This window comes from Gorilla gorilla, chromosome 18, assembly GCF_029281585.2.
Source record: "Gorilla gorilla gorilla isolate KB3781 chromosome 18, NHGRI_mGorGor1-v2.1_pri, whole genome shotgun sequence".
NCBI lineage: Eukaryota > Metazoa > Chordata > Mammalia > Primates > Hominidae > Gorilla > Gorilla gorilla.
In genome coordinates this window covers 86385571-86406307 of record NC_073242.2, presented here as the reverse complement: position 1 = coordinate 86406307, position 20737 = coordinate 86385571, and the positions used below count along the sequence as shown (strand labels likewise).

The 20737-nt window shown below is 52.7% G+C and overlaps 1 protein-coding gene across 1 annotated transcript in view; it reads left to right on the top strand.

Annotated features, from left to right (window-relative positions):
• Nucleotides 1–20737, top strand: part of PLLP (plasmolipin) — a 28830-nt gene that overhangs the window by 6666 nt on the left and 1427 nt on the right. The window contains exons 2-3 of the mRNA XM_004057698.5: nt 16199–16372; nt 19672–19794. Of these exons, the coding sequence (XP_004057746.2) occupies nt 16199–16372; nt 19672–19794 (297 nt within the window). The remainder of the gene's footprint in view (nt 1–16198; nt 16373–19671; nt 19795–20737) is intronic.

The window sequence follows — 20737 nt, the reverse complement described above, 5'->3', positions numbered from 1 at the left end:
CCTGGCCACTCTTCATGTTTTGAGACTTGTCTTCCTTCCTTGTAAACTGTTGTGGAGTAACCCATAGTGTTCCGGCAGCCTCTGCTCATTTAGCTGTTTCTCTACTGATGGAATTGTTTTATTCTTTGAAAAAAAAATTACAGAGACATAATACAAAGCACTCAAATAGTAGAAAGGGTAATCAAGAAAATGTAGTCTCTCTCATCCCTGACTGACCACGCCCCACAGCTGCCCTCACCCCAGGCAACCACATGCCTTGTGTCTCATTCCAGGGTGAGTGGGTGCATATTTCTACATAAAACCCACATCCTCACTTAACCACAGATAGGTGCTGTCTGGGCATGTGCCAAGCCATGCTTTTCCCCACGGCAATACACCTAGGGATATTCTGTATCAGTGCACAGCAAGCTGTGTCCATTTTTTTCATACCTTTATTACCTAATTTGTTTTTCTTTATTTTTATTTTGTTTGTTTGAGGCAGAGTCTTGCTCTGTCACCCAGGCTGGAGTGCAGTGATGTGATCTCAGCTCACTGCAACCTCTGCCTCCCAAGTTCAAGTGATTCTCCTGCCTCAGCCTCTTAAGTAGCTGGGATTACAGGCACGCACCACCATGGCCTGACTAATTTTTGTATTTTTAGTGGAGACAGGGTTTCACCATGTTGATCAGGCTGGTCTCAAACTCCTGACCTCAGGTGATCTGCCCGCCTCGGCCTCCCAGAGTGCTGGGATTACAGGCGTGAGCCACCGCACCCAGCCCCTAATTTCTTTAATAGGTAATGTATTTACAATGCTCAAGAATAAAGTAGACAGGGAAGGAGTACAGTGAAAAATCTCTGTTCCCTTTTGGTTAAAGTTGACTCCTTCATGCCCACTCTCAGTTTTCTATATCCCATTTTAAGACTTTCTTTAAGGAGATCTATGCAAATGTGGCTCTAGATTCCTCTCTCTCCCCAGTTTATATAGTCTCCCCAAGATATATAGTCTAGCCACATCCTTCTGCACTTTTTTACACTTAAAAAATGAATCTTGGGGGTCCTTTTGTCTCAGTGTGTGGAGTGCAATTGCTTCTTTCTTTATGGCTTCTATAGTATTCCATCATGCAGCTGTGGTGTGACTGTGTGGTCAGTGCCTTTGTTGACAGACACTTCGGGTTTTCTATTCCTTTGCTGTTGCGCACCCTGCTGCAAGAAATGCCACCAAGTGCATCTGTACGATATGTTTCCAGGAGTGGGACTACTGGGTGGGAGGATACATGCATTTGGGATTGTGATGTAGATTGCCAAATGCCTTCCGGAGAGGTCACACCCTTCCTGCCCGTAACAGCATGCCTCCTGGAAGGTTCCTGTTCCCACAGCCTCCCAACATGGTGATTTAACACACTTCTGGACGTGCCCCAGTCGAACAGACCAAAATGATAGGTCAATGCAGTATTATTTTCATTTCTCTCTCTCTCTCTCTTTTTTTTTTTTTTTTTTTTTTTTTTGAGACAGAGTCTCACTCTGTCACCCAGCCTGGAGTGTAGTGGCATGATCTTGACTCACTGCAACCTCTGCCTCCCGGGTTCAAGCAATTCTCTGGCCTCAGACTTCCGAGTAGCTGGGATTACAGGCGCCCACCACCAAGCCCGGCTAATTTTTGTATTTTTAGTACAGACGGGGTTTTGCCATGTTGGCCAAGCTGGTCTTGAACTCCTGACCTCAGGTGATCTGCCTGCCTCAGCCTTCCAAAGTGCTGGGATTATAGGCATGAGCCATGATGCCCAGCTAATTTTTATATTTTTAGTAGAGACAGGTTTCGCCATGTTGGCCAGACTGGCCTCGAACTCCTGACCTCAGACGATCTGCCTGCCTCAGCCTTCCAAAGTGCTGGGATTACAGGCATGAGCCACCAAACCTAGCCTATTTTCATTCTCTTATCAGTGAGGTTGACCTTTTAAAAAATGTGTTTGGGTTGTTTGTTGGTTTTTGAGACAGGATCTCACTCTGTCACCCAGGCTGGAGTGTAGTGGCACGATCAGGAATCACTGCAACCTCCGCCTCCTGGGCTCAAGCCATCCTACCACCTCAGCCTGCCGAGTAGCTGGGACTACAGGTGCTCCTCACCATGCCCAGCTAATTTTTGGTAGAGACATGGTCTCACTATATTGCCCAGGCTGGTCTTGAACTCCTGGGCTCAAGCAGTACTCCTGCCTCGGCCTCCCAAAGTGCTGAAATTATAAATGCAAGGCTCGGCGCCAGGATCTAAAAGATGTTTAAGAGCCGTTTGTATTTCCTTGTCTGTTTGTATTCTTTGCTCATTCTACTGAGTGTGGTTGGTCTTTGCCTTAATAACTGCTAGGAGTTCTGGATTATTTGCGAATATTTCTTTCCTAATTTGTTTGTTTTGCTGGGTTTTTTTCCCCCTCTCATGGTGTTTTTTTTTTTTTTGCCTTGCAAAATTTTGTTGTAGTTTTTTTTTTTTTTTGCTGAATTTCTTTATTTCATTCCTCTTCCTTTTTTCTTTCTGGGTTCTGGAAATTGAATCATAGTTCAGTCTTTTTCACTCCAGTTGTATCTGTCTGGAATGTATTAACATTGTTACATATTTGTTGTATTTAATTACATTGTTAGCTTCTATTGTGACAGATAATACAGGTTTCCCACTTCCTAGTGATTTAAGTTTCCTTTTTAAAATTAGCTTATATATGTGATATATACAAGTTCATCAATGGGGACTAGTTTAGATAAATTATGATACATCTGTACAATGGTGCATGATGCAGTGAGTAAAAAGATATCCCCCCACTCCTCAAAGAAGACAATGCAACAGCTCTGTGTATAAGGATGGACAATCTCCAGGCTACCTATTTAAGTGAAAAAAGCAAGGTGCAAAATTGTAGCATGCTATCATTTGTGTGGAAGAAGTACACAGATACAAGACACACTTATCTGAAATGCGTGTGTGTGTGTGTGTGTGTGTGTGTGTGTGTGTGTGAAGTCCCTGGAGACACACATAAGAAACCACTCTTGGCCGGGCGTGGTGGCTCACACCTGAAACCCAGCACTTTGGGAGGCCGAGGTGGGCGGATCACAAGGTCAGGAGATTGAGACCATCCTGGCTAACACGGTGAAACCCCATCTCTACTAAAAATACAAAAAAATTAGCCGGGCATGGTGGCGGGCACCTGTAGTCCCAGCTACTCGGGAGGCTGAGGCAGGAGAATGGTGTGAACCTGGGAGGCGGAGCTTGCAGTGAGACAAGATCGCATCACTGCACTCCAGCCTGGGTGACAGAGCAAGACTCCATCTCAAAAAAATAAAAAATAAACTACTCTTGATCCAGGCACAGTGGCTCACACCTGTAATCCCAGCATTTTGGGAGGCCGAGGCAGGCAGATCGCCTGAGGTCAGGAGCTCGAGACCAGCCTGGCCAACATGGTGAGACCTCATCTCTACTAAAAAGACAAAAAATAGGCTGGCATGGTGGTGCGTACATGTAGTCCCAACTACTCGGGAGGCTGAGGCATGAGAATCGCTTGAACCCCGGAGGCAGAGGTTGCAGTGAGCCAAGATTGTGCCACTGCACTCCAGCCTGGGTGACAGAGCAAGATTCTGTCTCAAAACAAAAACAAAAACAAAACCGCACTCTTGGTTGCCTCCAGAAGTTTAGTATCAAATGGAAGACATGATGCTGAATATGCTGTTTGGATACCGATCATGTCATATATATTACATCTTTCAAAGATAAGATAAAATCACATTTAAAACTTTGAAATAAATGAAAATATTGAGTAAAGAAAAAAATAGGGCCAGGTGTGGTGGCTCACACCTGTAATGCCAGCACTTTGGGAAGTTGAAGCAGGAGGATCACTTGAGCCCAGGGGTTCGAGACCAGCCTGGGCAACAGAGCTAGACCTTGTCTCTACAAAAATTTAAAAATTAGCCAAGTATGGTTGTGTGCGCCTGTCCCAGCTCTTGGGAGGGTGAGGTGGGAGGATTGCTTGAGCCTAGGAGTTCAAGGCTGCAGTGAGCTGTCATCACGCCACTACAGTCCAGCCTGGGCAACCAGAGTGAGACCCTATTGCCAAAAAAATAAAAAATAGTACACGTTCGTGGATATGGCAAAAGCTATGAAGGTGGCACTTGAATGTCCTCAGGCCCAGAGAGAGAAAGGCACTTTCCCCAGGATCACACAGCAGGGAGCAATAGCCTTGAGTTCAGTGTTACGGCTGAGGGACCTTGGGTGATTTTCCCAACCATCTATGAGTGGAAGGAGAACAGGGTACTGGGATAAAGTCTCCCAGGCTGTTGCTGTTGCTGTTGACCTGGCAGGGACAGGCATTGGTCACTCCTTATCAGCCAGTGAGTTGTTTGTGGCAGAATTCGGTGAGGACCAGGGCCCTGATTTCCCATTCAGAGATTATCTGACGGATCCCCATGGCTGTTGTTTGCCCAGGTCTCCATGGTAATTGGGAACCTGGGTGGTGGGGGTGCTGTCTTTCTTGGCAGCCCAGTGGGCTGAGCCCTGATTGTGACAAAAGCCAGGCCCAGGCCCTTTGCTGTCGGGCTGGGTTGGTCTCTCCTGTTTGTCCAGTGGGGAGAGGCCAGGGTGGTACCCCAGGGTCTCACAGGTAGTTGCGGGCAGGGAGACAGGTCAAAGGTCAGGCAGGGCCCAAATCCTGAGCTGCTAGGGAACAGACACAGGCCTGTTCTGGGATGTTCTAGCTTTTATTTGGGGCTGGGGTCAGACACCAGATGAGCTTTTTCACATCTGCCACTCTGTGTGAGGGTGGCAGGATGGGAGCACTGCCCCCCCAGCTTTTTTTTTTTTTTGAGATGGAGTGTTGCTCTGTCCCCCAGGCTGGAGTGCAGTGGCATGATCTCGGCTCACTGCAAGCTCCGCCTCCCGAGTTCACACCATTCTCCTGCCTCAGCCTCCCCAGTAGCTGGGATTACAGGCGCCCGCCTCCGTGCCCGGCTAATTTTTTGTATTTTTTAGTAGAGACGGGGTTTCACCATGTTAGCCAGGATGGTCTCGATCTCCTGACCTCATGATCCACCCCCGCCCCCCGGCCTCCCAAAGTGCTGGGATTACAGGTGTGAGCCACCGCGCCTGGACCCCCACCCCCAACTTTTTTTTTGAGACAGGGTCTCACTCTGTCAGTCAGGCTGGAGTGCAGTAGTGTGATCATGGCTCACTGCAGCCTTGACCTCCTGGGCTCACATGATCCTCCCGCCTCAGCCTCCCAAGTAGCTGGGACCACAGGCATGCACCCCATGCCTGGCTAATTGGCTAATTTTGTTTTTGTTTTTTTGTAGAGATGGGGATCTTGCTTATGTTGCCCAGGCTGGTCTCGAATTCCTGGGCTCAAGCGTTCCTCCTACCTTGGCCTCCCAAAGTGCTGGGATTGCAGGTATGAGCCACTGTGCTCTGCCAGTGGGCCCCTCCTTGAAGTTGAGACAGACAAGTCTTGCTCAAGGTCACCCAGAACATCAGTGCCAGCATTGGGTGTAGAACCAGTGTTGCAGGAAGTCCAGGGAGAGAGGAAGACACTCACTTTAGCACCCCCAATTCCTCCAGCAGGCCGAGGCCAGGGTGCACGGGGCTGATGAAGCTCTGTATACTCCCAACAGCAGCTGGTTCTTTCTCTGGAGGGGCCGATGGAAGGATGAGGTGGCCTTGGGGTGCTGAGACTATAAGCTTCTTGTTATCCCAGCTGCCTTGGGTTCGAGTTCTGCCACTGCCCCCTCTCAGCTCTGGCTTCAAGAGCAGTGATGCTCTCTTCAAATAAAGTAGTCTCCAGGGGAATGTCCCCACATCCTGGGTGACAGGGGAAGGGGAGCCTGGGCCACAGAGCTATCCAGGTCCCAACCCTTACCAGGCATGACCTTGGTTCAGGTCCAGATCTTCCAAGAGCCTCGGTTTTCCTCATCAGTGGAATGGGTCAAGTGTTTCCCTTGAGAGGGTTGGGCCCAGAAGGAGGAAGGCCCTGGGGGTAAAGCCCTGGCGGGGGCCTGGCAGAGTAGTTGCGGGGGCAGGAGTTGGAGGGAATGAATGCAGGGCTCCACCTGGGACTTTACAAGGAGGGTAAGGCCTTCCTGGGAATGCTCTGTGTGGCTGGAGGGGCCTGGGTGCTGGGGAGGCTTGGGTAGGCTTTGTGGAGTAGGCCTAGGAGACCCTGGGAAGGAGGGAGGAAGCAGAGGAGGGGACTGGCAGGCAGGTAGCTCTGAGTTTCTGAGATCCCACCTGCGAGTGCTGCCACCTGCTCTGAGAGCCAGAGAGGGCCTTGGAGTGTCACTGAAGAGGCCCCTACCTGCCTTTACACACCTTGGGGCGGCCTGTGGAGGGAGGACCTGCTTGATCTGACCAGAGGGCAGAATGGGAATGGGGTGGGATTAAGTAGGGGGTAGTTTCAGTTCAAGTTGGGAAGACTTTTCTTTTTTTATGTTTGAGACAGAGTTTTGCTCTTATTGCCCAGGCTGGAGTGCAATGGTGCGATCTTGGCTCACTGTAACCTCTGCCTTCCAGGTTCAAGCAATTCTCTTGCCTCAGCCTCCCGAGTAGCTGGGATTACAGGTGCCCACCACCACGCCCAGCTAACTTTTTGTATTTTTATTAGAGGCGGGGTTTCACCATGTTGGCCAAGCTGGTCTGGAACGCCTGACCTCAGGTGATCCACCTGCCTTGACCTCCCAAAGTGCTGGAATTACAGGTGTGAGCCATCGTGCCCGGGTGGGAAGACTTTTCTAAAGCCCTAAGTGGGGACCTCACAGCAAGGATGAGGTGGTAGTGGCTCCTCACAGCAAGGATGAGATGGTAGTGGCTCCTTGGCTGCAAGTACACGTGGGGGCTGCAGGACCTTGCTGGGGGTCCACGGGCGGCTCAGCCACTGGGGTAGGTGTGCTGCAACTTCTTCTGCCTTTGGCATTGAAATGCTCTCTGCTCTGAGACCCAGGACTCAGGAATAACAAGCGATACAATGAACGCCTTGGAGGAGGACCAGGTCTGAGCCCCCACCTCCAGCATCGTCCTCCTGCCATAGCCCCAGGAAGCAGGGTCCACGCGGGAGGTGGGGGTGGGTTGGCTGTGGCCTGGGGTGGCGACCCTCGCTGCCAAGTTCCCCACCGTGTTCCCAGTGCATAGAACAGCGCCTGGCACAGTTTGTTTAATGACTGAATGACTCCGTTTGGCAACTTACATGCCCGTTTTCCTGACGACAAAAGAGAGCTTAGGGCTATTCAGTACTGCCCAGGTCTAGTGGATCTGGGGCTGGGTTCCAAGTCTGCTGTCGCCTTCCTGGAGAGCGGGGATGACTCCAGGATCCTCGAATGCTGGAATGCATGGCACGGGAATTCCAAGGTGCCCTCCCTCTCACACAGTCAGGGGGTGGTGTGTGGCTGTGTCGTGGCCAGCTTAGGCGCCCGGAGCCTCTGTCCCCTGCCCCTTTGTCTCGTGTGATACAATGGGTGGCTTTTTGTCCCCATAAAGTCCCTTTCACTGTAGGGAGAAGGGCCAGAGCGGGGGTGGGGACCGAGCCTGGCCAGGCTGAGTTCTGAGTGTCCTTGGCTTGCCCAGATGTGTCCCCAGTGAGGGGGACCCCAGGAAGGGTTTGCTTTGCCATGCTGGGCGTGGTTTTCCTGGATGGAGCAGTGGGAATAGAGAGGCCGGAGCTGGGGAAGGACTCGGGGACCTGGGAAGCACTCGGGGGCCATGGATGGACTTGGGGACTGGGGAAGGACTCGGGGGCTGTGGAAGGACTTGGGGGCTGTGGATGGACTCAGGGGCTGGGGAAGGACTTGGGGACTGGGGAAGGACTCGGGGGCTGGAGATGGATTCGGGGGCTGGGGAAGGACTCGGGGGCTGGGGAAGGACTCGGGGGCTGGAGATGGATTCGGGGGCTGGGGAAGGACTCGGGGGCTGGAGATGGACTCGGGGGCTCGGATGGACTCGGGGACTGGGGAAGGACTCGGGGACTGGGGAAGGACTCGGGGGCTGGAGATGGATTCGGGGGCTCAGATGGACTCGGGGGCTGGGGAATGACTCAGGGGCCAGTAAAGGACTCGGGGGCTGGAAAAGAGGGTTGTGGATAGACTCGGGGACTGTGTTTGGACTCGGGGGCCATGGAAGGATTTGCTGCCTTGGCCCCTTTGGCCGTTACGTTGTTTCTAAAAACCTTTGGTTCAGTCACCCATGTTTAAAAAGCTGATTTTTGCCAGGTGCAGTGGCTCACGCCTGTAATGCCAGCACTGTGGGAGGCCAAGGCAGGTGGATCATCTGAGGTCAGGAGTTTGAGACCAGCCTGGGCAACATGGTGAAACCCTGTCTGTACCAAAAATAGAAAAATTAGCTGGGCATGGTGGTGGCACGCACCTGTAATCCCAGCTATTTGGGAGTCTGAGGCAGGAGAATGACTTGAACCCAGGAGGCAGAGGTTGCAGTGAGCCGAGATTGCGCCACTGCACTCCAGCCTGGGCAACAAAGCGTGACTCCATCAGATAAATAAATAAATAGCTGATTTCCATATAAAATCCAGACTTCTAGTGTCTCTTGAAAAATTAGAAACTTTGGTCACCCCAGGCCTGCATTCCCAGCAGCCACTCCAGAGACTCCCCAGCCCACTGTAGTCATTCCTGTGACCTGCCAGCCCTGGCAGCTGCTGAGCTTGAGCCCTGGTGTCCTCTAGGCCCTGGCTGCCTTCCTGCCTCATGGCTTCCCTCTCTGGGATTTCCCTCCCCCAGCCCCGGACTGTCTCATAGCCTTCACGACTGCTATGGCTTTTAATGTTTTCTTTCACATGGTTTCATCTCCATGACACACCTGTGAGGTGAGCAGGTGTCCCCCTAGGGTCCCTGTACCCCAATTTCCTCACTTGCCAGATGAGGAAACAGACCGGAAAGGTTGGGTGACTCCCCCAAGGCCACACAGTGAGCCCGCAAAGGTCTGATGCTGCCCCGGAAGTGAGGAGGGTGAAAAGAGTTGGGGTGACTGTCTTTGCATGACAGCTCAGAGTCCATAGGGTTGGTCGAACCCCTCCCTTTGGGGCCCCTGGAGGAGGCCCATGTTCAGGAATGTTGACCTCAGGCTGCGGGAAATCTCAGAGAACAGCAAGCCAAACCTCCCTGCTTCCATTGTGCCAGGGGGTGAAGGGGTCTGCCCAAGGCCCCTCAGCCTATGAGGAGCTGAGGGAGTGCAGCTCCAAGGGAGATCTGAGGGCTGGGCTGGATTTCTGGGGCCTCCTGTGGGAGCACCACCACCTTATCTGTCAGGTGGGTGGGGCTGGCACTGACGTGGGTCCTTATCTGTGCCTGGGCTGTGCCTGGTGCTTGAATGTGGATACTGTCATTCTCTCAGTGAGACCTCACCCTCCTGAGGAGCCTCACACACCGTGGCGAATGCAGGAAAGTAGGCCCAGGGCCTGACTTGAAAACCCATGTTCTTAACCCCTCAGGGTGATCATGACACCTGGCCATGTTAAATATTAAGCCTATGCTGGTTGCTGGTCTAAGTTCCTTGCTCAAAACTATCCTAGGGCCCAGGCAGGAGGATCGGTTAAGCCTAGGAGTTCTAGACTAGCCTGGGCAACATGGGGAGACCCCACCTCTACAAAAATTAAAAATAGCTAGGAGTGGTGGTGCATGTCTGTAGTCCCAGCTACTTGGGAGGCTGAGGTGGGAGGATCACTTGAGCCCAGGAGTTCGAGGCTGCAGTGAGCTGCAATAGTGCCATTGCACTCCAGCCTGGGTGACAAAGTGAGACCCTGTCTCAAAAACAAAACAAAACAAAACCACCCTACGGGGTAGATACATTTCAAAGATGAAGGAAGATGAAGACAAGGGCACAGAGAGGCTAAGCCACTTGCCTGAGGTCACACAGCTAGTCAAGTTGGCAGGGCCAGAGTGTGAATTCAAGGAGTCGATAGGCCACCCCTCCAACAGAACCAATGCCAGTGTCACTCAGGTGAACAAGGTAATGACACCCATCCACAGATTCAGAGAGCGGCTGAGAAAAACCTATTCATTTCCTGGGGCTGCCGTAACAAAGTTCCACAAACTGGGTGGCAGAAATATATTGTCTCAGTTACCGAAATCAAGGTGTTGGCAGGGTTGCTTTCTTCTGGGGCTCTGAGGGAGAGTCTGTCCCATGTCCCCCTCCTGGCTTCTGGTGGTGACCAGCAAGCCTTGGTGTGCCTTGGCTTACAAATGCATCACTCTCGTCTCTGCCTCTGTCTTCACACGGTGGTCTCCCCTTGTGGTCTCTGTGTCCACATTTCTCTTGCAAGGACACTGGTCATTGGATTAGAGATGCCCCCAATCCAGTATAACCCCCCTTAACTCGAGCATGTCTGCAAACACTATTTTCTTTTCTTTTCTTTCTTTCTTTTTCTTTTTTTTTTTTTTTTTTTTTTGAGACGGAGTTTCGCTCTTGTTGCCCAGGCTGGAGTGCAGTGGTGCGATCTCGGCTCACTGCAACCTCTGTCTCCTAGGTTCAAGCGATTCTCCTGCCTCTCCCAAGTAGCTGGGATTACAGGCACGTGCCACCACGCCTGGCTAATTTTCTGTAGTTTTAGTAGAGGCAGGGTTTCACCACATTGGCCAGGCTGGTCTTGAACTCCTGACCTTAGGTGATCCACCTGCCTCAGCCTCCCAAGGTGCTGGGATTACAGGTGTGATCCACCATGCCAGGCCTTGTTTTGTTTTGTTTTGTTTTGTTTCTGAGACAGAGTCCCACTCTGTCCCCCAGGCTGGAGTGCAGTGGTGCAATCTCAGTTCAGTGCAACCTCTGCCTCCTGGGTTCAAAGTGATTCTTCTGCCTCAGCTTCCTGAGTAGCTGGGACTACAGACACCCGCCACCATGCCCGGCTAATTTTTGTATTTTTACTGGAGACGGGTTTCTCCATATTGGCCAAGCTGGTCTTAAACTCCTGTCCTTAACTGATCACTCACCTCAGGCTCCCAAAGTGCTGGGAATACAGGTATGAGCCACTGCGCCTGGCCAGACCCTGTTTTCAAATAAGGCCACATTCCCAGGTACTAGGGGTTAGAACTTGAACATATTTTGGGGAACACATTGCAAACCACAACAAGAGATGAGGAAAAACTTCCCTCAGAGTCAGTGAAGGGCATGCACCCTGCAGGAACCTGGCCTGTCTGGCTGTCAGTGTTGGCAGCTTCTGGGGAAACTGTAATAACAGGGTTTCACTGCAGCAAGGGGTGCCTCTTGGTCGGGCATTTGTGACGAATCTTCTCTCCGATGCCACAGGTGGTTTTAACAAAAACATCTCTTCGTTACCCAATTGTTTGGAAATTCTTTGAAGATGTAAAGGTCGTTTTTGACACTGTAGTCTTCATATGTAAAAAAAAGTTCCTAATCCAAATTATTCAGGTTTTCAGAAAAGCAAAAAAAAAAAAAAAGGCCCTGTGCCCTTGAGATTTCCAGACAGTTCCCTTTGTTTATCTGCAGGACCTCTCTGGGGAGGCATGGCAGGGACCTCAGAGAGCTGGGAAGGAGGGGAGGATGTGGTTTGCCTGTGTGTGTAGGAGAGAGACAGTTAGATGTTCACGTAGACACCTCCAGAGAAACACGGGGACAGACGAACATGTAAGCAAGAGAGACCTACAGGGCCCAGGAGTGAAGGCAGAGTTCTGTTCCCAGATTCCCACGTGCCACCCTCCCTGCCCCTCCCTCACCTCCCTGGGTCTTTGCTTGTCATCACCTTGCCAGTGAGATCTTTCTTGGCCCCTTCTCCATAGACATTTGTTAAATATATGAACCCAGAGAGATGCCCACAGCGAGGCCTGTGTTGGGTGCCCTGTTCCGAGCAGGGTCTCTCTTGGGGGACTGGGCTGGGGACTCAGGGACCAGGAGAAACCAGTCTGTCTGGTTCAAATGCAGGAATGAACCTTCCTTGTTCTAGGGCAGAAACCGAGGCAGCTCCGCAGGCACAGAGCCAGGCAGCACAGCCAGAAAGAATGCCAGAAATTCCCAGTCCTTATCCACCGGCTTCATCTGGACGCTGCGTTTGCTGATCTGGAAACCAGGGGTGGGGCTGGAGCACAGCACAGGGTGGGGCAGGGATGGCGGGGGGGCAGTGGCGGGGAGCCTGGGTGCCCAGCCCAGCCTGGCTCCTAGAGCCAGCTGAAGTGTCCTCATTTTTCACACTTCACTAAATAACTCATAGTAGTGCAGTTTCCAAGGAAGCACGGATCTGGGTTCCTGTCCTTCCCTATCCTTTTAAAATTTTTATTTATTTTTTGAGACAGGGTCTCTGTCACCTAGGCTGGAGTGCAGTGGCGCCATCATGACTCACTGCAGCCTTGACTTCCCGGGCTCCATTGATCCTCCACCTCAGCTTCCCAAGTATCTACGACCACAGGCACATGCCACTATGCCCAGCTAAATGTTACATTTTTGGTAGAGATGGGGTTTTCCATGTTGTCCAGGCTGGTTTCGAACTCCTGAGCTCAAGTGATCCACCTGCCTCAGCCTCCCAAAGTGCTGGGATTACAGGTGTGAGCCACTGCACCCGGCCTCCTGCCCTGTCCTTTACCCACAGTGACCTCAGGCACATTGCCTCCTGAGATTCCCTTTGGAAGATGCGGATAACAAATAGAACGTTTGAGGAGGGTCTGGTGGTGGAGGAATCAATGAGATGTGTCTGGCACAGAGCGGGAGGGCATTGAGTGGTTATTGTGACCTAGGCTGTGAGCCATGGGACAGGTGATTGATAGGCATATGATAGTGGAAACCTGAATTGGTCTTTTCTTGATTTTTGGTTCATTGCACTTTCTGACTTTCCTTTAGTTAGTTGGAAGCTGGCAACACAGTGGCAGCGGAGGCCCATGAGGAATTGGCTTTAAATAAAAAAATAATTGTTTATCTTGGACGCACCCAGTTCTCACCTGGAGAAGGGACGGAGGCGTGCTGCCCGAAGTGTTTGTTCTCCTTCAGAACACTGGCCCCCCCCCCGGCTCTAGGGGTTCGTGGCCTCTCCAGGTGTGTCTGTTTCTGGCAGGGTGTTGTTCTGAGACATCTTGCCCTGGGTCCACACTCGTAAGGGCTCTGCCCCCAGCTTGGTGTGTGACAGCGGGCAAGGCCCTGTGGTGCCCTGGCTTCCTCACCTGCCTACCCTCACCTGGCCTGCTTGCGGCAGTGAAAGGAGAGTGCTGACGGGCAGCAGAGGCTGGCAGGGTGCTGTGTGTTGGGGGGTGGGTCCCTGGAGCTTCACCCCAGTGTGGGGAGGAGCAGGTGCTGAGCCCTGGAGAGAGGGACACCTTCCCTGGGCCTCCCACTTTGGGCTGAGCCCCTTACTTGGGTTGGGGGGAGGCAAGGCCAGGGGCAGTTCACAGATGGACACCTGCTTCTTATTAATTTATTTTGTTAATTTAATTTTAATTTTACTTAATTTTAATTTTATTTATTTTCGTTTATTTTGAGACAGGGTCTTGCTGTTGCTCAGGCTGGAGTACAGTGGCACAGTCATGGCTCACTGTAGCCTCAACCTCCCAGGTTCAAGCGATCCTCCCCCCTCAGCCTCCCAAGTAGCTGGGACCACAGGTGCACCATCACTACACTCGGCTAATTTTTAAATTATTTGGCAGAGATGGGCTCCCTGTATATTGCCCAGGATGGGGTCTTGAACGCCTGGGCTCAGGCAATCCTCCCACCTTGGCCTCCCCAAATGCTAGGATTACAGGCATGAGCCACCACGCCCAGCCCCACTGCTTCCTCTTTTAATACACGGTGCCTGTGCAGGGCAGGGTTCTGATCTCTGTCATGGTTGAAGAAATAGGATTGTTAGTTCCTAAGCACATTGTGTATTTAGCATATATTATGTGTCGGGCACTGTTGGGCACTGAAGATACAGCAGTGAACAAAACCCAGAATCTTCCTCGGAGAGCAGGGAAGGTACTCGGTCAGCGTCACACAGCCACACAGCTTTTGACTTCCAAGCTCGAGGCCCCACCTGCCACTTCCCCATTGGGCCATACCCTTCCCGAGCCAGATCCCTGGGGGATGGGGAGTAGGCTGAGGAAGGAGGGTTGTGAGGGCTGAGGGCTCCCTGGGCCAGCTCAGCTACAGGCCCCCGAATCTTGTCCCTGGCTTCTGTAGGGATCCACACAGGAGCTTCCCTTCTGGTCCTCGACGAGGGTGCTTTTGGATGGGGTGCCTGGCAGGCACCCCAGCTCTGTCTGTGCTCTAGGCCCAGGCCCTCAGGTGCTCTAGGGGCTGGCGGCAGCCCCTCAGCTGCTGGGAGCAGCCAGGACTTTCTGTCTCCAAACCCTAGCAGCCAGAGGCAGGTCCTGCTCCGGAGCCGCTTCTCTGATCCCACTGACTTGTCCTTGGGCTGGTGGCCAGGTCACTACACAGCCTTGGTGCCATGTACCTGGGCGCTGACCAGGGGAAAAAGAGGACACCTCTGTGTGTCTTGATTGGCAATGGAGCCTTTCTCCAAAGCTAGACAGACCCTCGTGTCCTCTCCGTGGCCAGGGATTCCAGAGAGTGCCCTTGTGGAGAAGGCACTCTCCAGAGCATCTCCACCAGCAAGGGGTTGGGGGGGGTAGGATAGGAGGGGCTGGGGAGGCCCAGGATGGCCACATCTGAGGTGCCTCTGGGGGCCTCCACGAGCTCCCTGGGCCCTGCCTCAGCTGGCCCTTTGCTGGCCAGCACCCTGAGACAGTCTGCATAGTGAGTCGACAAACCTGCCACAGAGAATTCTCTGTGGCTGTGAGGGCTGGGGCCTGTGCAGTCCAGTTCGGACTTGTGGAATAATAAAAAACACTTCTGCTGCAATCATTTATGTGCATGAGCTTGTGGGTCCTCACAGTAGCTCTACAAGATAGGAATGGTCATTATACTCATATGAGAAGCAAGGGTGGTTATACACTTGCCCACGGCCACACAGCGGTAAGGAGAGCCAGGGTCGAAGCCAGACAGCTGGGCTCCAGAGTTCCTGCTGTTAGCCACTACCCATGCTCCGCTGGGATGGTCGGGCCCATCCTGCCATATGGGAACAGCCTGACAGGTAGGCCCCTTGGCTTCCTGGAGGCCCAGTTTCACCTGTGAGATGGCAACACCTGTATAGAAGGGCATCTGGGAGAGCCGGAGACGTGGGATGTCAGGCAGGAGGTCACCCAGAGGCCCTTGTGACGTTCTCTGCTGGGTGCAGCTGGGAGGGAGGACACAGGGCTGTTGTCTTCCCGCCTCTGGGACTGTGGTGACTTGATCTTCCTTTCAGCAGCTTTTACTGAGCCCCTGGCAGGGCCTAGGTCCTGTGCTGGGTGTGGGGACGTAGCTGTGAGACAGCCACGGCCGTGCCCTCGTGGAGCTCGCAGTCTGGGGAAGGGAACGATTATGGCCCTGGATGGTGGGTGCCTGGGGGGCCCTGTGAGCACTGATGAGGGCTCTGGGATGCCGGCTGGAGGCGTGGGGGTGTCCTGGAGCACCTGACATCTCAGCTGAGACCTGGAAGAGGAGTGAGAGTGCAGGTCAGGGCCCCGGTACAGTGGTGTATCGCACGAGCCAAGTCAGCATTCCTTTTTAAATTTTTTTCTATTTTTTGAGACAATTTCACTCTGTCTCTGAGGCTGGCATGCAGTGGCATGATCATAGCTCACTGCAGCTTTTAACTCCTGGGCCCATGTGATCCTCCTGCTTCAGCCTCATGAGTAGCTGGGACCACAGGTGTGCACCACCATACCTGGCTAACTATTATTATTATTATTATTATTGTTTTTTAAGACAGATTTTCACTTTCGTCTCCCAGGCTGGAGTGCAGTGGCGTGATCTCAGCTCACTGCAACCTCTGCCTCCCAGGTTCAAGCAATTCTCCTGCCTCAGCCTCCCAAGTAGCTGGGATTACAGGCACACACCACCATGCCTGGCTAATTTTTGTATTTTTAGTGGAGATAGGGTTTCACCATGTTGGCCAGGCTGGTCTCGAACTCCTGACCTCAGGTGATCTGCCTACCTCAGCCTCCCAAAGTGCTGGGATTACAGGCGTGAGCCACTGCGCCCGGCCTTAATTTTTCTGTAGAGATGGGGACTTGCTCTGTTGCCCAGGCTGGTCTTGAACTCCTGGCCTCCAGCGATTATTACACCTTGGGCTCCCAAAGTGCTGACATTACAGGCATGAGCCACTGTGCCTGGCCAATATTTTCTTAGCTAGATAAGAAATGAAACCGCATCTCTGGCCGACCCTGCCCTGTCTGACCCTCCTAGGTGCTGGGGCTGCTGGTGTGGGCGCTGATTGCGGACACCCCGTACCACCTGTATCCGGCCTATGGCTGGGTGATGTTCGTCGCTGTCTTCCTCTGGCTGGTGACAATCGTCCTCTTCATCCTCTACCTGTTTCAGCTGCACATGAAGTTGTACATGGTTCCCTGGCCACTGGTGGTGAGTCTGGGTGGGGGTACTGGAAGTGGCTATGACAGGACCACTATGACTTTCCCTAGAAGAAGTGGCAGGGTGTGGGGGGGGTGGCCTGACATCCTCACTGACCTAAGCTGGTCTGCAGAGCCAGGGGTGGAGGTGAGGATTGATGGTTCAGAGGTCCAGTTTTTCTATTTTTCCTTCAAGACAGTGTCTCACTATGTGCAGGCTGGAGTGCAGTGGCTCAATAATGGCTCACTGCAGCCTTGAACCCCTGGGCTCATGTGATCCTCCCATCTCAGCCTCCCCAGTAGCTAGGACTACAGGCACGTGCCACCATGCCCTGCTAATTTTTAATTTTATTTTTTGTAGAGGAGGGGTCTCACTTTATTGCCCAGGCTGGTCTTGAACTCCTGGGCTCAAGCAGTTCTCTCACTTTGGCCTCCCAAAATTCTGGGAGTACAGGAGTGAGCCACCATGCCTAGGTGCACGGTTTTTTGGGGAACCATGAGCCAGGAAGGACACAGGCTTGACTTTGTCCCAGGAGGGGAGTAGAAGTGAGGGGCTGTTGAGTGGATTTGTAAGAGGCCATTTGGAATCTTAAAAATATTTTTCCCGGCCGGATGTGGTGGCTCACACCTGTAATCCCAGCACTTTGGGAGGCTGAGGTGAGTGGATCACCTGAGGTCAGGAGTTTGAGACCAGCCTGACCAATATGGTGAAACCCTGTCTCTACAAAAAATACAACAATTAGCCAGGTGTGGTGGCGCGCGCCTCTAGTCCCAGCTACTTGGGAGGCTGAGACAGGAGAATTGCTTGAACCCAGGAGGCGGAGATTGCAGTGAGCCGAGATCACACCATTATACTCCAGCCTGGGTGACAGAGCAAGGCTCCGCCTCAAAAAAAAAATTTCCCTCTGGGGGGTGGTCAGAATTTGTGCCTGTGTTGTGTGAGTTTGTGAGATTGTAGCTTGGCCCAGGTAGGCAGCCCTGTGGCTGGAGGCTGGGGCAAGCTGTCAGAAGTTGCCCAGGCCAGGGCCTCAAGTGTGCAGGACAAGCTCGGGCACCTGGCTGCCTGCAGGTGAGGCCCTGAGGCCTGGGAGAGGCTGGGCTCCCCAGGTTTGCCCCAGGATAGTCTCCCCAGGACACAGGGCTGAGAGCGGACATGGGAAGTACCCCGGCCAGACACACAGAAAGCTGGTGGTTTTTTTTTTTTCCTCTGACCCGGAAAACCCCTGCAGCTGGGGTCTGAGGCTTTCAGTGAGAAGAGAGGCGAGAAAGGCACATGATTGTAAGACAAGCAAGGCTGGGACTAGGCGGCATTGTTTGGAATTCAATGACTTTTTAAACCGAGGAAACGTGAGTCATCCTCAAGACAGAATGGGTTTGTTAGATCTCGACATCCCTGGCAGAAACAGGCAGTGTTTGCAGGGGTCGCTGGGCTTGCAGGGAAGATTTTGGGGCGAGGAGGCGGTGCCTTGACTTCCGGGCTCAGGGTCCACCCCCTCCCTCATGTCCCAGGGACCTCTGAGAGAGAAATCTCCGGAGATAAAAGCCTGTGTGTCTCTTAGGTGCAGATTTGGGGCTCCAGCCATGGCTGTTAATGGAAGGAGGCTCCCTTCTGCCACAGTGGCAGGGCATTGCTTCTTGTGCTTCTGGACCCTCAACGAATGGGGCAGAGAGGGCTTAACTGCATCTAGAGAAGGCTGGATTATTAGCATGGCCAATTTGGGATTTTCTGGCATGGGGGCTACAGACCCCTACAGGATCCAGGCAAGATATGTGAGTAAATTGGGTCAGGAGGGACCCTGGAGAAGCCAGCATCCATCTGCCCATCGCAAGCTGCCTCTATACTCACTTCATCTGTTCCTAGTGGGAATGCAGCCCCTTTGGAGCAAAATCTTTTGATATCCTAAGATTTTTTTTTTTTTTTTTTTTTTTTAGACGAAGTCCCGCTCTGTTGCCCAAGCTGGAGTGCAGTGGCATGATCTTAGCTCATTGCAACCCCTGCCTCCCAGGTTCAAGTGATTCTTCCACCTCAGCCTCCTGTGTAGCTGGGATTACCGGTGGGCACCACCACTCTTGGCTAATTTTTGTATTTTTATTGGAGACGAGGTTTCACCATGTTGGCCAGGCTGGTCTCTAACTCCTGACCTCAAGTGATCTGCCTGCCTCGGCCTCCCAAAGTGCTGGGATTACAGGCATGAGCCACACTGCACCCGGCCAAGATTTTTTTAATATAAAATTTTTACATGAAGTCTTCAGGTTTTCATGAAATCTAATTTTATAATGTTGGTAATTTTTTAAAAGTATATCGGACAAACTGAATGAATGTTTGAGGACCAGGCGTTTGAAGACTGTGAATGGGCTCCTGGGGCCAAGCGTTTGGGATGAGGGACTGGTCCCTGGTTGTCAGCAGAGGGCCCCTTCCGGCCAGTCTGGTTCCATATCCAGCTTGAAATACCTGGTCTTCCTGGTCCTGACCCTGGCATTTGCTTAGAGCCTTGAGCTTAGGATGTGGCCAAGAGGGAGACAAAGATTCTTCCCCCTGAAGGCAGAGAGGGATGTGAGGCCCAGCCCAGGACTGGCCACAGAGCCAAACCTTGCAGTGGTACCAGGGATGGCCTGGGCTTGGCCCTGGACCACACTTGGAGGAGTGGCCTGTGTTTCTTTAGCTGGTACAAAGAGATGGGTCATGGATTGGGCTCTTTCTGTGAGGAATGGGTCTGGCACTGCCCCTACCCCATCACTGAGGCCCTCCTGTCATTCCCCTCCTCCAGCCTCGGGTGTGTTCATGCTCCCTGCTCAGCAGGCCTCCTGGGGACCAGGGCCCCAAGGGCTGACCCCCTGGAAACTGTGGCCTCTTGAGGCCCTGTTGGTGGGAAAGACCCAGGTGTTTGCATCCCCATCCAATGGCTACTCAAGGAGTGTGCCAGTGGGAACCAAGAAGCCCCAACCGTTGGTCTTGTGTGTCTTTTTTTTTTTTTTGGGACAGGATCTCACTGTGTCACCCAGGCTGGAGTGCAGTGGTGTGATCATGACTCACTGCAGCCTCAACCTCCCGGCTCCAGGTGATCTTCCCATCTCAGCCTCCCAAGTAGCTGAGATCACAGGCATGCGCCACCATGCGTGGCTAACTTTTTTATTTTTGTAGAGATGGGGCCTACCTATGTTCCCCAGGCTGGTCTCTAACTCCTGGGCTCAAGCGATCCTTCCACTTCAGCCCCCCAAAGTGCTGGGATTACAGGTGTGAACCACCGTGTCCGGCCTCTCTTTGTGTCTTAAGCCTTTTCTCTCCCCACTCCCTACCCCCATGTCCTGCAGTTAATGATCTTTAACATCAGCGCCACCGTTCTCTACATCACCGCCTTCATCGCCTGCTCTGCGGCAGTTGACCTGACATCCCTGAGGGGCACCCGGCCTTATAACCAGCGCGCGGCTGCCTCGGTGAGTCTGCTTCCCAGGCTCCCTTGGTGGTCTGCAGGGTCTCAGCCCCAGGACTCAGGCTGCTCGCTTGGTCTGAGGCCAGGCACCTGCCACCTCCTGAGGAGTTGTCACCTGAACACTCAGTGGGTCTTAGAGGGGAGCCGGGCTGCCTCCAGTCTTCCATAATTAACAGTGGGGAGTGGTGTGTGGTGGGCAATGGAAGTTTTGGGTTAACTATTTTTTCTTTTTTTGAGATGGAGTCTTGCTCTGTTGCCCAGGCTGGACTGCGGTGACGTGATCTCAGCTCACTGCAACCTCTGCCTCTTGGGTTTAAGTGATTCTCCTGACTCAGCCTCCCAAGTAGCTGGGACTAGAGGTGTGTGCTGCCACACCCGCTAATTTTTTTGTATTTTGTAATTTTTTTGGAGATGGAGTCTCACGCCTGGCTAATTTTTGTATTTTTAGTAGAGACGGAGTTTCACCATGTTGGCCAGGCTGGTCTTTTGAACTCCTGACCTCAGGTGATCCACTCGCCTTGGCCTGTTAAAGTGCTGAGATTACAGGTGTGAGCTACCACACCCGGCCTGGGTTGACTATTGAACCTTGTTGTAAATCAGCTGTGCCACACTGCCTTAGGGTCATGTGCCCCCTTGGGGAATGTGAAAAACATGCTCTCCCACTGACAAGTGCACGTGCAAAAACCTTTTGGTTTAAACCATTCTGGGAGATTCATAGGCTCTCCCATGAAACCCAAACTCTGGGCCCACGTCAGGTAGCCAGTGAAGTGGCAGTAGTCCCCTCCACACCTGTCACCCTTCACACCACCAGGCCCTGCACACCATCTCCTCCCAGGATCCTGCGACACCCACAGTGAGGGAGAGGAAGGGACTACCAGTTCCTTTTGACAGACAGGAGGCTCCTGCTCAGAGAAGTTGGACGCCAGGCCTGGAGCCACGGCCAAGCC